Source organism: Canis lupus, chromosome 27, assembly GCF_011100685.1.
Source record: "Canis lupus familiaris isolate Mischka breed German Shepherd chromosome 27, alternate assembly UU_Cfam_GSD_1.0, whole genome shotgun sequence".
Taxonomy (NCBI): Eukaryota; Metazoa; Chordata; class Mammalia; order Carnivora; family Canidae; genus Canis; species Canis lupus.
In genome coordinates, this window is record NC_049248.1 from 14077822 (window position 1) to 14103725 (window position 25904).

General features: G+C 35.4%; 2 protein-coding genes across 13 annotated transcripts in view; one reads left to right on the forward strand and one right to left on the reverse strand.

Annotated features, from left to right (window-relative positions):
* ATF7IP (activating transcription factor 7 interacting protein) overlaps window positions 1-20008 on the forward strand; it is a 112201-nt gene extending 92193 nt beyond the window's left edge. For 10 of the 12 annotated variants that reach the window (XM_038576863.1, XM_038576862.1, XM_038576867.1 and 7 more), the window contains 6 exons: window positions 4128-4219; window positions 5719-5797; window positions 7882-8037; window positions 9958-10140; window positions 11917-12029; window positions 15405-20008. In XM_038576863.1, the coding sequence (XP_038432791.1) occupies window positions 4128-4219; window positions 5719-5797; window positions 7882-8037; window positions 9958-10140; window positions 11917-12029; window positions 15405-15824 (1043 nt within the window). In that variant the 3' untranslated portion in view covers window positions 15825-20008. The remainder of the gene's footprint in view (window positions 1-4127; window positions 4220-5718; window positions 5798-7881; window positions 8038-9957; window positions 10141-11916; window positions 12030-15404) is intronic. The other 2 variants (XM_038576859.1, XM_038576860.1) reach the window with 1 other exon arrangement.
* Window positions 20009-20716: 708 nt separating this feature from the next.
* Window positions 20717-25904, reverse strand: part of PLBD1 (phospholipase B domain containing 1) — a 50616-nt gene continuing 45428 nt past the window's right edge. Inside the window, exons 9-11 of the mRNA XM_038576871.1 lie at window positions 23705-23890; window positions 22984-23090; window positions 20717-21004 (exon numbers count right to left, since the gene is read on the reverse strand). Of these exons, the coding sequence (XP_038432799.1) occupies window positions 20822-21004; window positions 22984-23090; window positions 23705-23890 (476 nt within the window). The 3' untranslated portion in view covers window positions 20717-20821. The remainder of the gene's footprint in view (window positions 21005-22983; window positions 23091-23704; window positions 23891-25904) is intronic.

The following is a 25904-nucleotide window of genomic DNA, read 5'->3' on the forward strand; positions in this document are numbered from 1 at the left end:
TGGGGGGAAGGAGGGGACCTCCTCTTAATATAGACGTTCTTCTCAGGATCAGGAATATAACAGGCTTTACTAACAATCACAAAGAAACAGTGATATAAAAAGAAGAGAGAATGAAAGATACTAGATCCCAAATGTAGACTTAAGGAACTCATCAACTCTTTAAAGCATAGTAGCATTTGTATCATAAAAGTCCCAAAAGAAGAGTGAGAAAAAGGGACAGAAGGCTTATTTGAGCACATTATAGCTGAAAACTTCCCTAATCTGGGGAAGGAAACAGACCTCAAAATCCAAGAAACAGAGAACTCCCATTAAATCCAACAAAGCACTAACACCATTACCACTTACAGCAATGGACAGATCATTTAAACATAAAATCAGTAAGGAAACAATGACTTTGAATGATACACTGGATCAGATAGACTTAACATATATTCAGAACATTTCATCCTAAAACAGCAGAATACACATTCTTTTTTTTCTTTTTAAGATTTTATTTATATTTGTGAGAGAGAGCAAGAAAGAGAAAGAATGAGCATGAGTAGGGGGAAGGACAGAGGGAGAAGCAGATTCCCTGCTGAGCAGGGAGTCTGACAAGGGACTTGATCCCAGGACTCTGGGATCATGACCTGAGGTGAAGGCAGATGCTTAACCAGTTGAGCCACTCAGGTGCCCAGAATACACATTCTTTTTGAGTGCACATGGAACATTTTCCAGAATAGATCACATAGTGGGTCACAAATCAGCCCTCAACATGTACAACAAGATTGAAATCAGGGATCCCTGGGTGTCTCCGTGGTTTAGCACCTGCCTTTGGTCCAGGGCATGGTCCTGGAGTCCCGGGATCGAGTCCCACATCAAGCTCCTTTCGTGGAGCCTGCTTCTCCCTCTGCCTTTGTCTCTGCCTCTCTCTCTCTCTCTCTCTCTCTCTCTGGGTCTTTCATGAATAAATAAATAAAATCTTTAAAAAAAATAACCATGAATATTTTCAGACCACAGTGCTATGAAATTTGAACTCAACCACAAGAAATAGGAAGGCCACAAATACATGGAGGTTAAAGAACATTTTTTTTTAAAGATTTCATTTATTTATTAATGAGAGACACACCGAGAGAGGCAGAGACATAGGCAAAGGGAGAAGCAGGCTCCTTGCAGGGAGCCTGATGTGGGACTTGATCCCCAGATCCCGGATCAGGACCTGAGCCGAAGGCATATGCTCAACTGCTGAGCCACCCAGGCGTCCTGAGGTTAAAGAGCATTCTAAAGGATGAATGACTTAACCAGGAAATTAAAGAAAAATAAAAAAAAATACATGGATGCAAATGAAAATACAGCATTCCAAAGTCTTTGGAATCCAGCAAAGGCAGTCCTAAGAGGGAAGTGTATTGCGGGCCTACCTCAAGAAGCAAGAAAAGGCTCAAATATACAAACCAACTTATCATGTAAAGGAGCTAGAAAAAGAACAGCAAATAAAGCCTTAGGCCAGCAGAAGGAAAATAATAAAGATTAGAGCAGAAATAGATGATATAGAAACAAAAAAAAAAAACCCAGTAGAATAGGTCAGTGGAACCAAGAGTTGGTTCTTTGAAAGAATTAATAAAATTGATTTACCCCTATCCAGACGTATCACAAAGAAAAGTGAAAGGACTGGAATAAAATCGCAAATGATAGAGGAAAGATCACAACTGACACCACAGTATGTAGAAAACCTGAAAGACTCCACCAAAAATTTGCTGGAACTAACACATCATCAGTTCAGCAAAGTTGCAAGCTATAAAATCAATGTACAGAAATCTGTTGTTTTTCTGTACACCAGTAGTGAAGCAGCAGAGAAAGAAAGGTATCCATCCCATTTACAGTTGCAACAAAAACCATAAGATGTGTAGGAAGAAACCTTACCAAAGAGGTAAAAGATCTGTACTCTGAAAACTATAGAACACTGAAGAAAAAAATTGAAGAGGACACAAGGAAATGGAAAAACATTCCATGCTCATGGATTGGAAGCACAAACATTGTTAAAATGTCCATTCTACCCAAAGCATCTACACATTAATGCCATCCATATCAAAATACCACCAGAATTTTTCACAGAGCTAGAACAAACAATCCTGAAATTTGTGTGAAACCACAAAAGATGCTGAGTAGCCAAAGCAGTCCTGAAAAACAAAACCAAAGATAGAGGCATCACAATTCCAGTCGCCAAGCTGTATTACAAAGCTGTAATCATCAAGACAGTATGGTACTGGCACAAAAGCAGACACATAGATCAATGGAACAGAATAGAGAATCTAGAAATGGATCCACAACTAAAAGCAGGAAAGAAAATATCCAATGGACAAAAGACAGTCTCTTCACAAATGGTGTTGAGAAAACTGGACAGCCACATTGCAGAAGAATGAAACTGGACCACTTTCTTACACCGTACGCAAAAATAAATTCAAAATGGATGAAAGACCTCAGTGTGGGACAGGAAATCACCAAAATTCCAGAGAACACAGGCAGTAACCTTGTTCACCTCAGCTGTAGCAACTTCTTACTGGACACATTGCTGGAGGCAAAGGAAACAAAAGCAGAAATGAACTATTGGCACTTCATGAAGATAAAAAGCTTCTACACAATGAAGGAAATAATAAAACAAAAAGGCAGACTATGAAATGGGAGAAGATAAGACATATGATATTGACAAATGATATTTGATGAAGCAGTATTATCGAAAATATAACATCAGATTCAGTGCTCAAGAAACAAGTAATCCAATTAAGAAATGGGCAGAAGACATGAATAGATATTTTTCCAAAGAAGACATGAGGAGGATGGCTAACATGCACATGAAATAATGCTCAGCTTCACCCATCATCAGGGAAATGCAAATCAAAGACACACTTTCTAAGGATTTGGGACAATGAGTTGACTTAGGTCAGATTGGATGTCAGTTAATAGTATATAGCACACTATATCTTATCTTACTATACCATCTTTTTGGGGGGGAAACATAGATTTAGATTATTTTATATAACTTAATTCTAGCTTTGAAGTTGCCTTTGGTGTTTTGGTGAATTAATATTGATAATTTAATGTAGAATTGGTCAACATTTTAAATGCTGGAGAATGAATGGTGTTTGTGCTTTTTATTAAGTAGTATTTCAGAAGCTTCACAGTCCAGAACAGATGTTGATTCATTATAAATGAAGTAATTTTAAGATACTTTTTAGAAAGCAAAGATTACATTAATATATTCTTCCTGCAAGAAAACTTAAGATAATTCAAAAAGGGAGACATTACAAGGGCCTCCTTTTTTACTTTGCTAGCTTACGAAAACCTGTTTTAGTAGGTGGATATTTATCCAAATTTTCTTGATGTGCAGGCAGTTGTGTGTGTGTGTATTTTATATATAATGAAATGCATAGTTCTACCTCTGTTTTTAAGCATAATTTAATCTATATGTGTTCTGAAGATTTGAAATGAAAGAAATGCCATATTTTGACCAAGAATGTTATTATCTACAGAAAGCAAGGATAGGATGTTTCGACATTGGAAATTCACTACCTTACCAAAGAGGAACAGTTACATAATCACCTCAGTAGATGCTAAAGACATTTGATAAAATTTAATACCTTCTCTATGGAAGTTGAGGCAGAAAAACCTACTTGATTTATTTTCTTTGCTGTTCTGGAAGTAACTTTTGTGTGTCTATGTGTATCATAAACTCAATACAAGTTAATTGAAAAATTAATAAAGAAAAATCATCTGTGATTGAACTACTGAGATTATGCATGTATATTTTCTCAGAATCACTGTGTAGTTTGCTAATGAATTCATTATATCTTTGCCATGTCATTACATCTTTTTCTCCAAAGGCATATAGTATGGAGCAATTATATGTTAGGACATTTAAGTTATGCATAGTCTATATTTCTCTGAAGATATTTCTTAGGATATAGTTAAATAATCTGGGCAATGGGTAAATGAAAATTTTTTCTTTTATGAATTTACCCATCTGAAAGTTAAAATAGCAATGGTGTATGAGAAAATTCATTTACATATGTGACATGTTGACAGAAAACCAGAAAATTACATCAATTGTTGTATATAAAACAACCAAACCTTTCACATTTTGTTGGTGCTTTTAGAAATGGCTCTCTTTTTTGACTCCTCAGAAAACCAGACAAACAAAACAATAGATGCTTCCGTTAATAAGAAAGCAGCTGATAGCACATCACAGGTAAGAGTTTTTCCTTCTGTTTCAAAGTAAAATTCTAATTACAATGCACAGGGTAATGGATTTCGATCAGTATTCTTTAATACAATGAAAATTAAGTTAGTAATCAAACTTTTTAGACCTAGAGTTTCTGTTTTTGTTTTTCAGTTTCTACTACTGAGATTTCTTGCCTGTACATTCATTAATATAATACTTTCCTTTATTTTTTTTAACATATTCTTAAAAGCTGCTTTGGAGTCTTTGCTGAATTCAACTTCTAGTTCTACTTGGAGTCATTTTCTCTTGACTGTCTTTTGTCTTTAGTTGGGTTCTATTTTATTGGGTTTTGCATATTTGTCTGGTAATTTTTGATAAATGTAAAGTTTAGTAAATTTTGAAAATTGGACCTTGTAAATATGTTGTAGCAGGTGAATTTTGTTACATTCTTTAAGGATTTGTTAAGAACTTCTAGTTTTGGATTTTAAGATTGTTGTAGTGTTAGTTAACAAATCATTTTCTATGAAGTCATTATTAGAGAAAGATTTATAGTTGTAAGATTTAGAATTAAATCATTATCTTTGGATTTGGCCTGAGTTTCTTAATGTCAAGGAATTATATTCTTTAATTATTTGTAAAGTCTGAATTCTGCAGTTAAAAACTTTAGTCATTTGGAGCTGATCTCAGTATAATATATTAATTATGATTAGCATTTTTTACACAGCACATGTCATGCCTGCACATGTCATGCCTGGTGTTAGGCTCTTTGTATGCATATTTGGATTATTGCTCATAACAGCAGAGTTTGGAAATTGAAGATATTATCTTTTAATATAAATTCACATTGCTGATATGTGCTGGAACTAAAAGATGCCCTCAGTCTTTTTGACTCAGATTACTGGTTCCTTACATCTATATTGTACTACTTTCCTTCTTTGTTGCTGTATGTAGTTAAAATTATATTTCTAATTTTTAAAAATTAACATTTCTAATGATTTGGGACAATAAGTTGACTTAGGTCAAATTGGATGTCAGTTAATAGCATAGCACACCATATCTTATCATACCATACCTTCTTTTGGGGGAAAAACATAGATTTAGATTATTTTATATAACTATTTATATAAGTATTTTATACAACTTAATTCTAGCTTTGAAATTGCTTTTGGTGAATTAATATTAATATAGTGTAGGATTGGTCAACATTTTAAGTGCGGGAAAATGAATGGTGTTTATATACTTATCAGTTAAAGCACTAAATCACTTAATAACCCTATGCAATCATCAAATTAAAAAATTTCTATAATTGTAAAAAAAAATTCAAAATTACTTTCTCTATGACAGATGTATAGCTCATGAGTATTCGGGATCATTTGTCTGACAAACACTGTGTTTTCAGGTAAAGCCATTTAGTGGTCCAGATTGAAACAGGCTACTCATTATCCTTGTTGCCCCTAAGTATTATTTCATTCTTCTTTATGTCTGCCAGAGTTTCCTTTGCAAAATGCAGAAGTTTTGTTTTTCAGAGTGGAAAAGCCACAGGCAGTGATTCGGGTGGTGTCATTGATCTCACAATGGATGATGAAGAGAGTGGAGCTTCACAAGGTACTCATAAGTAATAGTACTACTACAAAGGAATGCTTTGATAACATTTTTCCTGTTTAACCGAGTAATCAGTGAAGACAGATCTCTACAGCATTATGCTTGATGTATTTGCATCTATTTTAGAATGAGAATTTTTTATATTAGAATTAAAAAATCGAAATCTAATTTTGAATGAATATGAACAAAGCTTAGAGGAAAACAGAGCAGTTAGGAGATTAACTTATGGAGCATCCCTCTTTTTATATATTTTATTTCACTTGATCTTTGTAATAGCCTTGTAATGCCCATTTTAGAGTTGATAATTGATTCAGAGAGTGCAAGTCAGAGTCAGTAAAGGAGCTGGGAATCAAACCCAGGTCTTTTGACTCTAAATTAAATGTTCTTTCTGTGTGTGTTCATGTGTCTGTGTGCACCCATGCCCTTTAATGTAGGTACTTTCCAGTGTGTATACATTTAAATTTGGTTATTTGAATTAATTTTCTTTATTTAAGATTATATAAACAAAAATGAAGGTGATGTTAAAAAGCCTGCACATCCAAAATGCTCAGTACTATTCTGAGTTAATTACAATATTTATAAATTAAATTGGATAGATGTTAACTAATATTCTCAATAATTCTTCTGCAGTGTTAATAGACAGTGTGAATAAAAAGTTCCATGGTTAAATATGCTGGGGAAATGCTGAATTAAATAAAAATTATATGGGTTTTTCCCCCCCTTTAGTAGACTTCTCTGAGCCTTTACTATGCTAATTAATAATGTAATTTCTCTAAGAATGATTCAAGATACATAAAATATTTCTCAAACTTGGCTGCACAACTATTTACAGATATATGTGTGAAACTGTGGTGATAATTACATAATGTATGTGGAAAATTTAGTAAGATAAGTTAATAGGTTAATTATTACCTTAACATTAAATTTAAAAATAACCTATAGATTTAAAAACATATTTTAGAGAATAGGATCGTTAATTGGTTTTAGGGAAACAAGTAGCTATACAATTGATTATGTGACAGTAAACTCAAGTTTTTTGGTATAAATCTGATGTAAAATTGGAAGATTTATCCAATCATTTGTCCGAATTTAATTCATGCCAGTATATTATTATTAAAAAGTTTAAAATCATCTGCATTGATTTTTCTTTTTTTTTTTTTTATAGACAAGTCCAAATATAATGAATCCCTAGAAGATAAAATAAATACAGGTTATTTTTGAGAGGACACAGGTAGGGCTGATTCTGAATAAAAAAGTCAAGTAAGCAAAGTTATCAGTGCCCTTGCCATTCCTTTTCTAGCATCCCTGCTTTGTGGGGCTTTTTCCCATGGCCCCACCTTTGAGTATACCTTAAATTTTCCATTCCAAAGTTCATTGTTTTCCATCAGCACTCAGTTAAAGCAGCTAACGCTTTAATTTTTTTACAGTATAGTGAAGAATTCTTTAGAATTCAGAAATCAGTGGGGATCATTTTGGATAGAAGGGCTTTTGTTATAGTCTTTACATTATGCCATATAGTGGTTACCTTTTTTTAAGGGCTTCTTCTGAGATGTGAACATTTATTCCATAGGCTGTCCAAGACCTTTTTTGAGATCAGACACTCTATTCTATTTTAAAGACTGGGTAGTGTAAATAAGCAACCACCTATTCTATCAAACAAAAGAGCCTAAATAAACATTTGTAGAGTAGAGTTCAAGATAACTCGTAAAAAACTCATCAATTTATAGATATTTGTTTAGATGGATGTCCTTGATATAGATACATACATGTATGAATATAGGAAATGAAATAATTCTGATTGATATGATATTGTATTGAGTTCGGAAATAGGATTCTTTCATAAAAAACAATGTAAAACTATATAAATGTGAATTAGAATATGTATTAGAACCAATGGTGAATTGTTTAAGGCCATGATGTAATGTTTTACCCTGGCAGATGTGCACGATTAAAATAGAAATAAATTGCTCTCTTAGTGGTAAATGTGACTGAGTGGCAAGCAAATGTAAAATTCACAAATAAAAGGAAAACCTGTATTTCTAATTTTTGTCTATCAATAATCAAAATGTCTGTCTTTTAATTAATAGAACCTAAAAAGCTAAACCATACTCCTGTGTCAACCATGGGTTCTTCTCAACCTGTGTCTCGACCATTGCAACCCATCCAGCCAGCACCACCTCTTCAGCCATCTGGGGTGCCAACAAGTGGACCATCTCAGACAACCATACATTTACTACCTACAGGTAACTTGCCGAATCATTGAATTGAAGCTTTTAGTTTTGCCTAAAATGAAATAGGACTATGGAAGTAAGTGGAAAAATTAGATTGAAAATTAAGGATAATTCTTTTATTTTGGGACAGTACAACTTTTTGAATGTAATATAGCTTAGATTTGCTGACCATCTTCAATAGCAGCACAGATACAGAGTGGTTATAAAGAAGAGAAATTTATAGGTCTCTGTCATGTGTCACTATAAGCAGCAGAAATGAATATGGTTTCTCTTAAGGGGATGAGTGGAATGATTCACTCTGATTATGACCACAAAGTAATAATTGACTGATGAAGAAATAAATCTTAAATGATTCTTAATGTGAACTAGTTTTAACTGGCCTAACCCTACCATTTGGAGATATGTACTGATATTTTTACTCACTGCCTCTCAAGAAGTTATTAAATCCTACCTACATTTTCAAAATGTAGTATAGATCTCCTAAACTGTTGGGAAGCCAATCTAGACAATTTGTCTTTTCTTTTCCCTTTTTTTTTTCTCTTTTTAAGATTGAATTTATGTATTTATTTGAGAGGGAAAGTGCACACATGCACTAGCAGAGGGACAGATGGTGGGGTGTATGGTAGAGGGGAAGGGAGAGGGATAGAATCTCAATCTGACTCTGTTGGATGTGGAGCCCAACATGGGGCTCACTCACACAACCCCAGAACCGAGAGTCAGACAAAACTGACTGAGCCACCCAGGTGCCCCAAGACAATTTGTCTTTTTTTATAAAATAGCCCATCATTAGAGATTTATCTGCAAAGTATATATGGACTTTTCTCATTAAGGAAAATGTTGAATTCACATGGAATTGTATCTAGTGAAATCAAAGTTTAAGTCACCAATTTAGATAATTTAGAAGGAAATATCATTAAGCAAACCATGTACAGTATAAATAATAAAATGGGTAATAAAGAGATGAAGAGGTGTAAGGATTCCTCCTTGTATACTTTTTTTCCCTTTCTAAAGGCTCACATTGAAAGTTTGGATATGTAAAGATTAAGTAAAGATGTTAGTAAGTAAGCCATTAGTAAAGAAACCTTTTTATTTATGTCATAGTATTTACCTCCAAATTTGTTTTATTACGAAATCTGTTTTTCCATGTGAAAGTAGATTTATTATTATTTTTTATTATATATTTAATATGTGGTTACTTGTGAAATGTGATGATAATTCAGAGAGTTATTAACAAGAATGTGTTAACCCCTAAAATAATTATTGTAGTTCCATGCTGCCAAGTGAACATTTAGGACTTTTTGAGAAATATATGTTAATATAATCATAATATATATGATGTTAACATCACTCAAGGCATGAATGTTTTCTAGAATATAGATTAGGAGGAATGCTGGAGTAGAGAAGGAAGAATTCTGTATTTTAATTAATGTTTTATTGTTTTGAATTAGGAGATGGTTTGGGTCACCTAAAGAAAATACCAGTTACATTAGCTAGCCAGTTTGTTGAACTGTGGGAATATAGTTATTCTTGGATTTGCCATTAGTAGAAGGCCTAGAAGACCCCAAATCCTTCTGTATTAAGAATAATTAAACATTGAGAAGTGAGGAGTGAAAATTTGCTGTTTTAAATCACTCCCTTAAGATCATACTCTCAAGTCTTTATCTTCACAGGCTTAAGTCAAAACTAAAGAGTGGGAAGGGCATTGGACATGGTTGAAGTGTTCTTTTTTTTTTTTTTTTTTTGAAGTTTGGTTTGTAATAATAGTATTGTTAGTTTTGGTTAGCCATATTAGTCTTCTCTTTCAAGATTACAAAAGGAGACTGTTGTCTGTATTTCTCTCTTTATTGTAGTTAGATTTTGTGCAAAATTACTTACCATTAATAACTGTTTACTTAAAACTGCATTTCAATATGTTTTTCTGCTTTTCGTTAGCTCCAACCACCGTGAATGTAACACATCGTCCAGTAACTCAGGTGACCACAAGACTCCCTGTACCAAGAGCTCCTGCAAACCACCAAGTAGTTTATACAACTCTCCCAGCACCACCAGCTCAGGCTCCCCTACGAGGAACGGTTATGCAGGCTCCTGCTGTTCGGCAGGTCAATCCCCAAAATAGTAAGAGACTCTTCTTGTGTGTGGCCTCAAGTTACATGTAGTTCTTCAACATTTAGTGGGCTTATATTGACATTAGATTTAGCAAAAAATGCTTATAATATCATATTAAAACTATTACTAATTTTTTTCTTCTCTAAAGAGTTAACCAGAAAAATTGGACATGTGTAATATATGATTTGTGCTTCATGTATTGTCTTCAATTTAATTTTATTTATGGCCTGTATTCTCACAATGCTCTGTTTGATGGTGATCTGCCCTCTTTAAGAGATACCTTGCCTAATTAAAGTACGAATGATCAATTGTGGCATAGCCCAAATGATGGCAATAATGGTTAAGCTGAGAATAGAAGACAGGAAAATATTAAAGGAAATCTTTTGTTTCTACACACATACACGTGCATCACGTGCATACACACACACACACACAATTTTATGTATATATTATATTCAGTAGTAAAATATAGTTTGTTTAAAAAGCATATGAAAGTTTAAAGACGACTAACAAAATGAACCACCTATGAAATCTTCACCATTCTAAAAAATAGAGCTTTATCAGTGTCCTACAAACTTATTATAGTATGTCCACCCTTAATTGTTTCCCTCTCCCTTTTCATCAGAGGTAACCACCGTCTTTACTTTCTGCTTTTCTGTCTGATTTTGCCACCTAAGTAAATATCACTAAAAATATTTAGTTTTGCCAAATTTAATAGCAAAGGCAAATCTAGCTATTTAAAGAAACTGCCATTGTTAGGTGATGATTTCAAGAAGAAAATAAACTAAGCAGAGTTTCTGGTTCACAATCTGACTTAACTTTTCTGAAGTTTATAAGAATGTTTTCCGGGAAATCAGTAAGGTCTCGCCATAGTCAGGTACACACTATTGTATGGGCCAGGAACTGAATTTATGGCAGGAATATGGTCCAGGCAGTAGATGACTTTAAACTGTCTGCTTATGTTGCCCTAATATATGTCAAAATAGTTTTCTGTTCAGTGAAATGAGTATCGTTAGTTAGTTGTTCACGGCGTGGAGAGAAAGTGAGGAGCCTCATTAACACAAACCAAGGATAACTTATAGTCAAGATTTCTGTTCTAGTTGGAAGGATGAGACAGCAGAGATATTTTTGAGGACGGCTTCAGTTTGTCTACCTTTAGAGTTATACTGCTCTGTTCTGGTCTGTTTGCCTTCTACATATGGTATGCCACTGTGTTCTGTTGTAGGATTTTTGCTTAGAGTTCTTTTGATAGGGATTCCATTTATTTCTCTCCGGGGCTGGATCTCCTGTTTCTTGTATCTCATATTTTCCTCTTTATTGATTTTCTGTCTCATAGTTGGTGGCACACATCCTCCAAGGGCTTCTTGGAAAGGGTTCATGGAAATAAGATTTTTTTTTTTGATTGCTTGCATTTTGGTTGCATGCATACAGGAAAATTTCTTTTTTCTCATGCTCAATTATTTGGTTGAGTGTAGACTTCCAGGTTAGAAATGGTTTTCCTTCCAAATTTTAAAAACATCACTTTGCTGGCTTCAAGTGTTTAATCGGTGTTCTACCAAATTTACAGTAGAAATCTAGGGGATTTTGTTTGTGTTTTTTTTAAGAGAGGGAAAGAGATGGGAGGGGGGCAGAGGAAGAGAGGGACACTTAAGCATCGAGATGTAGGGCTTGATCTCTCAACCCTGAGACCATGACATGAGCCGAAATCAAGAGTCAGATGCTTAACTGACTGAACCACCCAGGTGTCCTAGAATTCTAGTTTTATGCCTTAACTTTCTTTTGTAGGTGTCACAGTTCGAGTGCCTCAAGCAACTACATATGTTGTAAATAATGGACTAGCCCTGGGATCAACAGGACCTCAGCTCACAGTGCATCACCGACCACCACAAGTGCATACTGTAAGTATTGTTTGGATTTCCAAAATTCTCAGCTGTAGGGCTGTCAAATATTATTATAGTTAGCATTTATCCTTCAAGCTGGTTGTATCAAGAGGAAAAGACACGTCTTCTGTTTTTCTGACAGAAGTTTATTCAGGAGAATATATCTTAACTGTTATAAACATCCTTGATGACCATCATCCCTAAGAACATGCTTGTGGGTGGTATACAGTGTTCAAGAAGAGTCCACAGCTGGGGCATGTAAAGTGAAATAGACCATTTTTAATTTATGGTTACATTAAAAAGATGTGTTTTTTGAGTATTAAAAAGAGTATTTTAAGAAGTATTTTTTCATGTTCTAGCTTTACTCTTTTCCTCAAAGCCTTATATGGCAGTTCTAATTGGTGCATTGCCATCACTATTTTTTTTAATAATCCACTGGCATTGGGAATTCATTTGTTAAGAGATAACAGAGAAGATCAAAGATTTCCCCTTAGATTTAGGCTCCAAAACAATGTCCCAATATTCTGTGACATGATTTTTAACAGTGTTTGGTATGCTATACCATGTATATGGAAATACTGGCTTTTTGAGAAGGGAGGGAATTGAAATTTCATATCACTTTTTGTCAAGCAAAATGTCCCTTTTAAAGTATGCATAATAATTGCTAGCATTTCTTGAGCACTTATTGTGTGCCAGGCGCTGTTAATACTTGGTCCTCACTCAGGAATCCTTTAGGACTCTTGCTTTCCTTTTTTATTCTTTATTATAGATAGAGCAGCTGATGCACAGAGAGGTTGAGTAACCAGCCCAAGATCTTATCTCATAAAAACCCATACATTCCACCTTTCTAGTCTATCCTCTTAACAGCTGTTATTTTTATTACTCCACTACAATGAAAAAAATTAATGTTACTGGAGCATTAATTGTATACCAGGCACTCTATCAAGTACATGTGTTATTTAATTTAATTCTTACAACCCTATGAGGATTATTCTCCTTTTGATAGAAAAAAGATAATGTGTCACAGAGACGTTAAGTGGTTACTCAGGTTACTCACTGTCATTACCCAAACTAATATCAAAGCCATTTTAACTTAGGTGTTCTGATCCCAGCATCCTTAGTGTTTTTGTTGTTTCAAAACTGACCCTGTTAGAATATGTGGTGAATGTGCCATTACTGTTGTTTGCAGCTACAGATAATTTCTTTCATTCCCTATTCCTTAAAAAAATATAGAGTAAAAATCTCTAATACCATAGTTTTACAAATTTGATGACCTATCAAGAGCTTTATTTAAAAAACCAGGGATCCCTGGGTGGCGCAGCGGTTTGTCGCCTGCCTTTGGCCCAGGGCGCGATCCTGGAGACCCGGGATCGAATCCCACGTCAGGCTCCCGGTGCATGGAGCCTGCTTCTCCCTCTGCCTGTGTCTCTGCCTCTCTCTCTCTCTCTGTGACTATCATAAATAAATAAATAAGAAAATAAAAAAATAAATAAATAAAAAATAAAAAAAAAATAAAAAACCAGAGCCCATGTGTATTGTCTTAGAATAAACTATGTATCTCAGGAGGAACATTTTTAAAATTTTAATTGATTTAAAACATGCTTTTAATAAGAATTTCAAAATCTATAAAAAATAGAGAGTATGCAATGATGATTCCCACTTACCTATCACTAATCTTCCAGCACTTAATCAGTATATGGCTAATCTTTTTCATATCTAATGCCACCCAGTTATTCTGACAACCCATGTATACATAAGGTTATTTTATTTTATTTTTTTAAAGATTTTATTTATTTATTCATGAGATACACACACACACACACATACACACAGAGGCAGAGACATAGGCAGAGGGAGAAGCAGGCTCCATGCAGGGAGCCTGACGTGGGACTCGATCCCGGGACTCCAGGATCATGCCCTGGGCCGAAGGCAGGCGCTAAACTGCTGACCCACCCAGGGATCCCCTACATAGGGTTATTTTAAAGGAGATTCCTATTATTTTATTTGTAAAATCTGAATAAAAGCCTCCATTGCAATGGCAAAAATGAAAAAGCAAAAGTTTTTCCAGATACATATTTATGATTTTTTCTATGCACATTACTGCTACTAAGTTTTGACAAGGCATGGAGATTAAAATGATACCATGAGGGATCCCTGGGTGGCGCAGCGGTTTAGCGCCTGCCTTTGGCCCAGGGCACGATCCTGGAGACCCGGGATCGAATCCCACGTCAGGCTCCCGGTGCATGGAGCCTGCTTCTCCCTCTGCCTGTGTCTCTGCCTCTGTGTGTGTGTGTGTGTGTGTGTGACTATCATAAATAAATAAAAATTAAAAAAAAAATAAAATGATATCATGAGACCTTTACAGAGTTCATTATTTAGTGTATGTAAATTATCCTGTTTAGGAAATGCATATTTAAAACATAGTTTTTGTTAAATGAATTTTAGTTAAGGAAATCTTATTATTTCATGACTTTCAGTCTGAAGTCAGTGAGCAAATGGTATCTTTCACTTGGAAAAAAAACGTCACTCATATCCCTTTTTCCTGGCTCACATGTGAATCTTTTTTTTTTTTAATTATCACTATAATCATTATTAAAACCTAGATATAATAATAGTCCAGTGTTAGAAACAAGTCAGTTTTAATTCATACACTTATTCATGCTTTTTCATCATATGGCCTTAACCTACCTTTCCAAATTTCTTATTCATATGTCCTATGTCTAAGTAATTGTGAATGCTTGATTTTGCCCATAAATCCCCTTACTTTCTTATACCCATGCCCTTTTCATGCTTCACCTATTGACAGAAAGGTACACACTATTTCTCTATTTTTTAAATCTCACCTTTCATAGTCTAAATGCCACAATTTTTGTGCAGACTGACCAAGAACATAATATACATTCAGTATTAAGTGTGTTTATTTATGATATGCTTCTGTCCTTAGGTGGGAAAAATGGCTTAAAAATGAAAGTAGAGTTGAATAGTCAAATTAAATACATATAGGAGACTGCCGCACATGATATTTAAAAATGTTACATTATTCTAAAATGAGAATCTATGGCATAAATAATTAATTATTTATTAGAAATAGATGATTATTTTAGTTTCTATCAAAATGATGTTCCATCAGCAAAGGCTTTTATTTCCTGAGGAAAGCTCAATATTTTGGAAGTCCAAAGTCTATAGGAATAAACTTCAGCACTGTTATTTATGGCATGATTGATCACAAATCAAATAGGACTAGCCAAATGTGGTATAGTATTTGGTATTTCTTGGTATTCTTGATGTAAAATGATCTCTCTCTAAATGATCTCTTAGATGTTTTAGTTCTAGCATTCAGAAATAATCTTCTCTGTGATCATTATTAAATCAACATGACTCTTGTTTTGTTAGGAGCCCCCACGCCCTGTGCACCCAGCCCCCTTGCCAGAAGCCCCACAGCCACAGCGTCTGCCCCCAGAAGCTGCCAGCACATCTCTGCCTCAGAAGCCACACTTGAAGTTAGCACGAGTTCAGAGTCAAAATGGCATTGTACTATCATGGAGTGTCCTGGAGGTAGATCGAAGCTGTGCCACTGTTGACAGCTACCATCTCTATGCTTACCATGAGGAACCCAGTGCCACTGTGCCCTCACAGTGGAAAAAGATTGGAGAAGTAAAGGCACTTCCCTTGCCCATGGCATGCACTCTCACCCAGTTTGTATCTGGCAGCAAATACTACTTTGCAGTACGAGCCAAGGATATTTATGGACGTTTTGGACCTTTCTGTGATCCTCAGTCAACAGATGTGATCTCTTCTTCCCAGAGCAGTTAAACCTTGGAGCCTTTATCTCTTCCTCTTTCCAAGTTCCACTTTTTGGTCTTGTTTTAATCTTGTGCATGATATTCATTGTAAAATCCACATTGTGCAAGATTTCTTCGACAGATGTGTATATACACTACATTTGTTTATAACCAGAAGTAAAATAAACAGCCCATAAAGCAAGAGTCTTTTCCTGGACAATTGAAACTTCAAGGTTTTGAAATGTAAATGTGCACCTTGCTTTAGTTCTAAGGCTGGGGAATATGTGTGGGTGTTTATGTATGTTTTTCCCTATTTATATGTTTACTGCAGTGAAATCTCCCATTTCCATTCTCAAATTTACCTCTCTTCAAGGTATAAAGTAAGTAGATCAAGGGATCCGAGGTATGGTATGTAACTGGCATGATTCTGCTTCTAAGGGATCTGTAGGTTCATAGTTAAATGATTTAAGCTGAATCTAAACAAAACCCAAAGAAAGAAATAAAAAGCAAAATGGTTAAATAGTTGAAAATGGGTTAATTTGAACATAGGAAAGGATCTATTAATCTTTTTTGTTTTTTTTTTTCATTGTTAATTAGGTGAAAAAGATTTGCATTGGCCCCTCTTTACTAATCTGGCTCTTACATTTATTTTGTGCCTTAAAGATTAACTGCAAAAATAAACGTGACCATTTGTCCATTGTTTGATCTTCTCTTTCAGCCTTTCGCCCTTCATTCCTCCTTCTTCTCCACTAAATATAGAATGTTCCCCTCAAGTCAATTTTAAACCAAGGCTTTTAGATATATTCTTATCGATGGCATCACTACATTGAACTCCCAAAAATTTGACTTACTCTTCTCTAAGAACATAAGTGCTTTTGTCTGTGGTCACTGTTTAAATTAACTGTGTAAAATGGACCAAGAGAAGAAAGACCATATTGTCTAAGAAAATTGTCCTTCAAACATATTTTAAGACTTACGTTGCATATTGTGTTAGAGATTATGAAAGCAGTGCTAGTTCCTTTATTACCCAAAGCATAGTATTCTGTCATAGGTAGTAAATAATAAAATTCAGAAAATATAGTAAGCTAAAATATCAAGGGGGAAAGCTTTATTTCCTTATTAATCTCATATCATTTTTTCTGTTTTAACCTTTTAACTTTGTTTTGATGGTGCCAAGTTTTGTCTGATTTACCCTCTGTCAGCTTTGGACAGAATTTAAAGTATATCCTTTGGGGTTATCTTATGTAACATTAGATACAACTTTCTGTGCATCTCTGGTCCTCTTCAGAGTTGATCAAATTCCATTTCAGTCATGGAGTATGAGTGCCAGCTTTACTGGTATCAGATAGGTATTCAAGTGTAGGTAATTTAGGGCAGGAGACATGGGGTGAGTTTGGGGATGAAGAGTATGGTTGGGACTAGTTTGAAAGAAATTCATGGAGTTTGTGAAACAATTTTTCAAGTCATCTTCCCTTACCATATTTGAATCCGTATCTCTACTTTCTCAAAGTGACTTCATTTTTAATTTTTCTTAGAATTATAGGAGGGAGCTATCCCTTCTATTAATGCTGCTTTGTTTGCAACTTTGATAGCTTGTAATGGGAAGCATTCTAGTTGTAAAGAAACTCTCATTAGAGACTTCACTGGCCAGTGTACTGCCACATTATGTGTGAAGTTTGATGCAGAAGAAAGCCTACAGATTGCCAAAATGTAAGTGCTCTAAAACCTTCCTTTCACTTTCAGAAAATGAGACAATGAGAAGTAAAGTTTTCATGAATCAAATTTGCCAACCAGCTCTGTAGATGTTACTCATTCTAGGACTAATGATGATAAAAGAAGTTGTCGATGTCATGCCAATGAAAATTGTAAACGGGAGAAAATTGATGATCTTCTAGATGTGTATGAACACCTATCTGTATCTGCATGTGTATATGTTTTTACCTGCAGTGGTTGCATTGTTGATTATGTGTTCAAGATCATTCCTGTCTACAGAATGGAAAACCCATGTTCAAAATTGTTCTTTATTGGCCGGTTTTATGGTCCTGTGATGACAATTTGCTTACCTAGCCTAGAAAAGCTTCTCTTGGTGAATATTTTTATTTATATTCACTTATCTTTTTTTTTTTAAAGCTTTCATAGCATTATATAATCAGGTAAAGAAAGCCCAGTAGAATGAAAATATTATTTTAGCCTATATTGTATGTCTTCTGTCAAAGAAAAATATAATAAATTCTCAAATAGTAACCCTAAAAATACATTTACTACAGCAAAATTAAACTTTTTATTCCAGATGGTGGAAGGAAGGTACAAAGAGAGACTGTAATTATTTGAGGAAAGCGTATATTATGAGATACTTTCCTCAAATTAGCATGCCAAGGGATTTATAGGCAACAGCTGTATTGAATTTACTGAAAAGTGCTAGGCTAGAACTATAGGCTTTTATTTTGGGCAGGTTTTAATGTTGATAAGCTCTGACTTTCGGTTTGTTTTGTTTCTTTTGGGAGAGAGAATGGAGGACTCAACTAGAAATAGCTACTGATTACAGACTATATTGTAGCAGTTCACACTCCATGGTACTTTTTCACAAAGTATTACAAATAAGTTTGATTATCCCATTTTGGGAATGCAAGTTTGCCACAGTTTTAGCCTGACAGTACTTGTGTAAGTATTGCCTTATTGGAAATCCTGGCAACTTCTCATATTTTGACCTGAAATATAGGATGTTCATATGGCATTTGAAGGTAATGGTGATGTTTGTTACTCTCTGTTTTGCACTTTGTCAGTAATTTTCACCCTGTTTTAAGTGTGAGTAAGCCTCTTTTTAAAATTATGTTCTTGCCAGTAAATTTATAAATTACAAAGACAACATCTGTTGTTAACTTTATGAGGTAATTATATCCCTATTTCTCTAGACTCACTTTGAAATATGCAGAATATTGTGTGTACTGTTTAATACAATAGATGCTCATGAGAGAAGGGAAGAGTACAGCTTTCTTCCCTGAAAAGTGAGTATTTATTGGGATGCCATTTGCCTCATAGAGAGTGTTCCCCACTCGTCCCACCCCCATTGCTAGATTAAAGATTTAATTGGGAAACATGACCTAAAGCAAGGAGCTTAGAATATTTGGTACATCTGTCTGCAAAATTCCTTACGCAGGCTGCACTGTACAGTTCTCTCACTGTATTGAGCAAGTGTTAACTTAGTTTTTGTCGTTTGCTCTTTTGCTTACATTTTCCAAATTATTTATGCAGCAAGGTGAATGTTAATATTGCATGATAGGCATTTATCTTGTTCCAAGAATTTTCCAGTACTGTACAAGATTAACAAAATAATACCTGTGGTATCCTCTTCTCTTTCTTTGATACACTGTGATTTTAGCACATTGGAGTACTGAAAAGACCTTCCAAGTGTTCTCCCCAGCTTTCCTCCTTGGGCTATTTCAGTGTAGTATGATTTGTTATTTTAATTTTGTCATTAACTAGACATTGGCCTGTTTTATAAAATTTCCAGAAAAGCCATGCCCCAGTATTGTACTATTGGAAATAATTACCTAAGAACAATGTAGGATTCTGCATTCCTTACTCTTTACTGAGTGATGACCCTCTCCCACTTCTTAAAATTTTTGGACAAAAAGAATGAGCTCATGAGGTGTTTTTGTTAGTGTGACAGACTTAGATCTAATTCCTAAAACGCATTCCCCTTGGACCATCCAATGGGGAGGGACACATGTTTTGTCTTCTCTTTTTCAAATAGTTTTATCATGCTACATAAGTTTATTTTTATTTGTAGAATCAGCTAAGTACCCATCATTTATATTTAAATGCTAGGGGTTTTTGTTTTTTTCTAGTTTTGTTTGTAAATAAGGTAACTGGGCAATCAAACACCTTTTGGGGATCCTGGCTTTATTATTTTCTCAGCCATTTCAAAATTAAATATAAAAATAAATCCTTTGTAGTAAACTTGCATCCTGATTTTTCTTTATTGCAGTTGAAAATGTAAATAATAAGACAATGTAAGACCTTCCTAATGTCTAATATAAACTGGGCTATATCAAGTTGCCCAATTTTTATTAGGTTTTGAAGGTTTTTGTGGGTTTTTTTTTCTTTTTTAAATGTACAGTAGAGTGGTGTCTGTATAAGTGTTAACTGTAGTGGGATTTTGTCCAGCAAGCCTGAAATTTATACTTTGAAATAAACTACTGGGTTTTTAACATTCTGAGTATTCGGATTCATTCTAGTTATTCTCAGCTCTTGTGTTGCTTTTGGAACGTCTCTCACCTTGTTAAGAATCACCCATCATACTGTATAATACGGTTTATTTAACCATATTAAGTAGTTAATGTGGCTAACGAGCGCTCAAGCCACATACAGTTCTCTAGCTTTGAAAGAGAAGTTGTTAGGTAGAGGTGCTCCCAGATTAGATATGCTGCCTTTAACTAATGGGAGACCTAAGGTTTTATTGTGCCGAGTCTGCACCACAAAAAGATTTGGTGCTTGTTAATGACCAGAAGAATCACTAACTGTATTTCTGTTAGAAGTTCCTTTGAAAACGAAGCTCCAGCATTCCCCAGGGCTTTGTCATTACACATATTCAGCCAAAGGAAGGAGAAAAAGCGTTGGAAGAGTACAAGTTCTTAGGGACCAGGCCTGGAAGTGACACTAATCTCAGAGTCCTTTGGCAAGAACCCTATCATGGCACAACCATCTGGGAAAACCTGAGAGATGTGGGCTATATGGCCAGGCATGAAAGGAGAATGTGGATCTGGATGAGCAGTTTCTGCCATACTTTCTTGTACATACCCTTGTATTCTAAAGCCAGGTATTGTTCTTTGTCTTCTAGAATGTATCTTCCAGAGTGTGTCACCCTATGTAGTGAATGTTTGTTGTAAAAAACTATAAAATCAGAAAATGAAAGTGACAGACTGAATTTAATATATTTTATTAAGATTAATTCTGAATGGAAAAACATAGCTAAAATCGCACCTTTGGAATCTTCTCTGCAACCTTCTATTCCCTCAACTCCCTCCTTCATTTTCTGTCATGTTTCAAAATTGGTTTCATGGTCATAAAATCAAAGTTGTAGATCTCTGGCATGCCCTTGTGGAGAGTTTTGTTGAAACGGTTCCAGTGAAAAACAGGAAGTCCACCTTGTGTGGTGGGACCACTAATGGCATAGGCTGTGTACTCCGATGCGAGGTAGATATCTGCCACCTGGGAAGAGAGAGGAGAGGGACGTTTTAGAAAGCCATTTGGAAAAAAACTAAATTCCTGTTTTTCCTTCTGGGTTTGTTTTTTGTTTTTTGTTTTTGTTTGTTTTTGTTTTTTTGTCCTGCTCTTTCTCCAAAGTCACAGTATTAGTCCTCTTTTAAAATAAAATCTTTCAAGCTTCCACAACATGCTCTTCCATAGCCATTTAGCATTCAGATATGAATTGAGTAGAAGTGCATTAATGTAGCCAAAAGGGTGAGGTCTGGAGTCAGAATGCTCACATGCAGAATTCTAGCTTCAAAACTTGTTTAAAAAATAACCCCTCTGACTCCATGTTCTCATTTCTAAAAGGGCTTTAATAACCCTACTTCAAAAAAAAAATAACCCTACTTCATAGAAGAGTTGTCATGAGGATTAATGAGAGCAAATACTTGGAGCAGCATCTAGAATATATTCCTCAGTAAAAGTTGTTATTATCAAGGTAGTAACAGAGTTTTAAAGTAGAAGGAACTCAGTATCCAAAAACGAGGTCCATGGTTCTCCAAAGCACCTAAATACTGGAGAGCAGCAGATCTTAGCCTTAGATGAACAAAGAAAGTGTCTCATGACTTCTGATTTTCCACATATTCAAAATGGCTCAAAGAAAATGATAATAAATTAAGTATATCCTTCAATAGAGACTCTTCTGATGAAAAATTGGCAGACTCCTCTCTCCAGAAGAAAGTAAAATGGCAGGTGGAAGGTTTGCTTGGGTTCTCTCAGGCAAGACAGCAGAGGTAATTCTCTGTGTATTTGGGAATGGCTATAACACTTCTTGCATACTTTACTGAATGTTTGCAAATCCTATTAAAAAGAAACATGCACTCATTGGGGTTTCATGTGTACCAAGCTGTCTACATCCACTATTTTTTTTTTTTTTAAATACAGCATATTGGGTGGGAGTCTGTAAAGCTAGAGCTTTGTTCTCTTCCTATAGCTAAAAAGTAACTTGAGTAGGGACTAGATTACTTTAAAGCATCTTCTGTTTAGGCATTAGGCTGATAGAAAAAAGATGGGTAGGAGGACCAGCATTCTTAACAGTTAATTCCACTTCTAACATTTCTTCTAGAATTCAGACTGGAAGTGCAAACAGAAAGACATGCCCAACCAGGAGTGCAAAAAGAACATGGTAGAATGATGCTTTTACACCAACCACGTGGTTTATAACCTTGGACACCCCAAATCAGTAGTGTGCAGGAAAGTTTTTAACGACCAGCTCTCTGAGGAAAAAGACCTTGACTTTAAGTGCTTGCTGATTTCCATTGTGTAAATACTCAATCCCCCATGGCTGATTTCAGGTTGTCATTGATGTCAACTGATTTTATTTTATTTTATTTATTTATTTATTTTTTGTCAACTGATTTTAACAGTTGGTTCTCACAAGCCCTTATGAGCTGACTTCAGCCCACCACTGCAAATAAATAATACCTATTTATTACCTGTATTATGAGATATATTACAGCACTTAATTCTTATATGGTGAAAACCCTTTAGTGCTTGTCCAATAAACTTGTTCTTTCAGCTAAATTCAATTCCTGTTTAATGTGAAATCAAACCACTCCCAATAATAGGTTCTTAATTGATAACTTAAGACAACATTATCATCATCATCATGATGGTGTACATTTACAAATAAGTATTCTAAGCATCGATATTAAATGTTTATTCTTCACAACAATCCTATAAGGCAAGTACTGTTATGTCCATCTTACAGATAAGGAAACAAATATCACAAGATTATGGAATTTACTATTAAGTGGCAGAGCAGGGTGTTGAAGTTAGGCAATGGGACCTACCACCAGAAACTACAAAAGCTGGTTCCTGAATTGAATTTATGGTCAGAGACAATATTGTGCTTTATGCCACGAAAATCTCTCAGCTTTGGCTCTGAATGGGTCTACGTGCAGATGAAAATTAAATTCAAAAGCCAATTTGCATGTTACCTTCGTGTCATAGCAACCTCCAGGACTTGGGTTAAGTGAGTTCAGGTCTTCACGGCAGCAGATGGTATTACAGGGATCGCCCTTAGTGTAAGGATCCTTCTTATAATCTAGGAAGAAACAGTAATGGAGAAGAGGGTGAGTACGGGCTGTTCTGAGATCTACCTGCCCACAGTAAGCTTTTTGGACCTCTTGGAGTCTAGATAATCAGAGAGTCCACCCCAGCAGCCTCACTGACCCAGCCGCTCTCAAGAACTTCGCACACTGAGGAGTTGGATGAAGAAAGATAATAAAGGATAAATGTGCATCACTGTTTTTCAACAGATAAGTACAAATTTGATACTGTTCATAATTTATGAAGTATTTAGGAATAATTTTTGTTTTATTAGCTGCTTTTTTCCTTGGAAGAAATCCTGTGTTAGGGTTGAGGAGGAGTGGTAAAACGAAAGTACTCTGGGTTATTATTTCTTCTGTGTTTTACCTTTTTTTACAGTTAAACCTGTAGAATCTTCCCTGTCATTTTATAAAAGAAGACAAAATTCTATATGTTGAGTATAAAATATTTATAGTATTGATTGAATACTAAATATTTAATTCAGTAACTTCTTATAATTCCTTCTAGTACAGAGATGGATTCTTTACTTGGGGAAACTTACATAGATTCTTTATCCATGGGGAAGAAAAGGAGTTTTGAAGAATGATTCTTGAGAAATGTGCTACGTACTGTTGTATCGCATGATATATTTCATGGATGCCATATCAATCACTTTCCCTTGGTCACGCCGGAAGATTTTGGCTCGTGAAGCCATATCATAGGAGTACTCCAAACCCAGCTTCTGAACTAGCATTGGATAGCCACTCCAGCTGTAGATTTTTTCATGGAAAGGAATGTTGTAGGAGGGCCAATATCCTGATTTGGGATGGGAAGGAAGGGTGACATTGACAGGGAGATGGAAAAGAGAGACGGAATGAAAGAAATGTTATTCATGATAGTTTCTTTTGAAAATTGGCACAATGTGATTGCAAAATGATATTATTGAAGGAAATAAAGCTTTGAATGTAAACACTGGCCTGACTGAGGGGGGCACTTGACAGGATGAGCACTGGGTGTTATTCTGTATGTTGGCAAATTGAACACCAATAAAAAATAAATTTATTATTAAAAAAATTCTAGAAACAAAAAGAAAATAAAAATAAACACTGGTCTGCAAACTGATCCTTTTAAATTTACAGAATCAATATATCTCTAGATTATTCCATTGGGGAAAGAAGAGCATCAGACTTCTTTGGTTTTCACCCAAAATTCTTAAAGCAATCTATTAAGCAGAAAATAACCTTATTATCTGTACAGCAAAATGAAGCATAACACAGAGTAGTCTGGGGAGCTGGTTTAAGTGAACTTGGTTATTGAAATGCCAAAAGATAGTTTCACAATGTGGCCCTAACAGGGAATGGACCAGGTGCTAATCATGGGATAGCAGAAGAACACAATACCTAACGTTCAGAAAACCTGAATTCTGGGCTCAGGGCTGAATGACCAAGCCTTAGGCAGTTAGCCTCATTTTATTATCTTGTTTTGACAGGAGAGGGAAGGAAGAATCCATAATTTGAAGAGATTGGAGATGATCTTTAAGGTTCCAGCAGGCTTTAACTTCTTTGTAAGCATTCCTTAAGGCTTAGCTTCATCCCAAGCTTCATTATGTGCCAGGGTCATAGAGCCCATTCATCACTAAGCATCAAATGTGTGACACAGCTCTAGTATGATCAATATTTCAAGAACATCCCAGATTACAGTGGCCTGGGCTATAACTGATTGTCATCACAGGGGCTCCTCAACCATTCTGGGTTTGATTTCCCAACCCCATATTGTCTTGGCCTTTGTCTGCCTCTCTCCTTTTTTACTGTTTTATAGGATCCCCTACTCAGGGGTGAAGATACAGAGATTTAAAGCCATAAGAGGGCAGCCCCAGTGGCGCAGTGGTTTAGTGCCGCCTGCAGCCTAGGGCGTGATCCTGGAGACCCTGGATCGAGTCCTGCATCGGGCTCTCTGCATGGAGCCTGCTTCTCTCTCTGCCTCTCTCTTTCTCTCTCTCTCTGTCTCTATGAATAAATAAATAAATAAAAGAGCGCCGCCTTTGGCCCAGGGCGTGGTCCTGGAGTCCTCGGATCGAATCCCGCATCAGGCTCCCTGCACGGAGCCTGCTTCTCCCTCTGCCTGTGTCTCTGCCTCTCTCTCTCCCTCTCTGTCTCTCATGAATAAATAAATAAAATCTTAAAAAAAAAAATAAAACCATAAGATACTCGATCTTGCTGATTCTGGGACACACACCAGCATCAGGAAGAACTGAGAGAAGGATCACATTAAACTGACAGGCTAAAATCATGTTTATTACTATAGTTTATTTAGGTTATATATAGACTTAGGGGTCAGACTACCTGGATCTGAAGCCTGGTTCTGCCATCATTAGGTACGTGACCTTAGACAAATCATTCAACTTGTCTATGCTTCAGTTTCTTCATCTATAAAATGTGAACGATGAAAGTACTTACCTTATAAGGATTATGATGCGCATGAAATGAGTTCAAACAGATGGAATGCTTATAATAGTGTCTGATACTGGGTAAAGATTAGATGGATAGTAACTAATATATTTCTCTTTATGTGAACAAATGAATAATCCAAATGGCTGCTTTACACTTCACCTTTTCATCAAGCTTTATGATTTACAAAGATATTTAAAATAGAGTATCTTGTATACTCTCACAACAACCTAATGATGCATAAGCATTACCATCCCTCTTTATAAAGAAAGAGATGGAGGTTCAGAGATGTCCAATGCCTCCCTTCTGACCATGGCCTTCCAGCAATATACCAGAGTTGCTTCCAAATTCTAGGAGGTTTATGGAACTTTTTGTCTTTTATT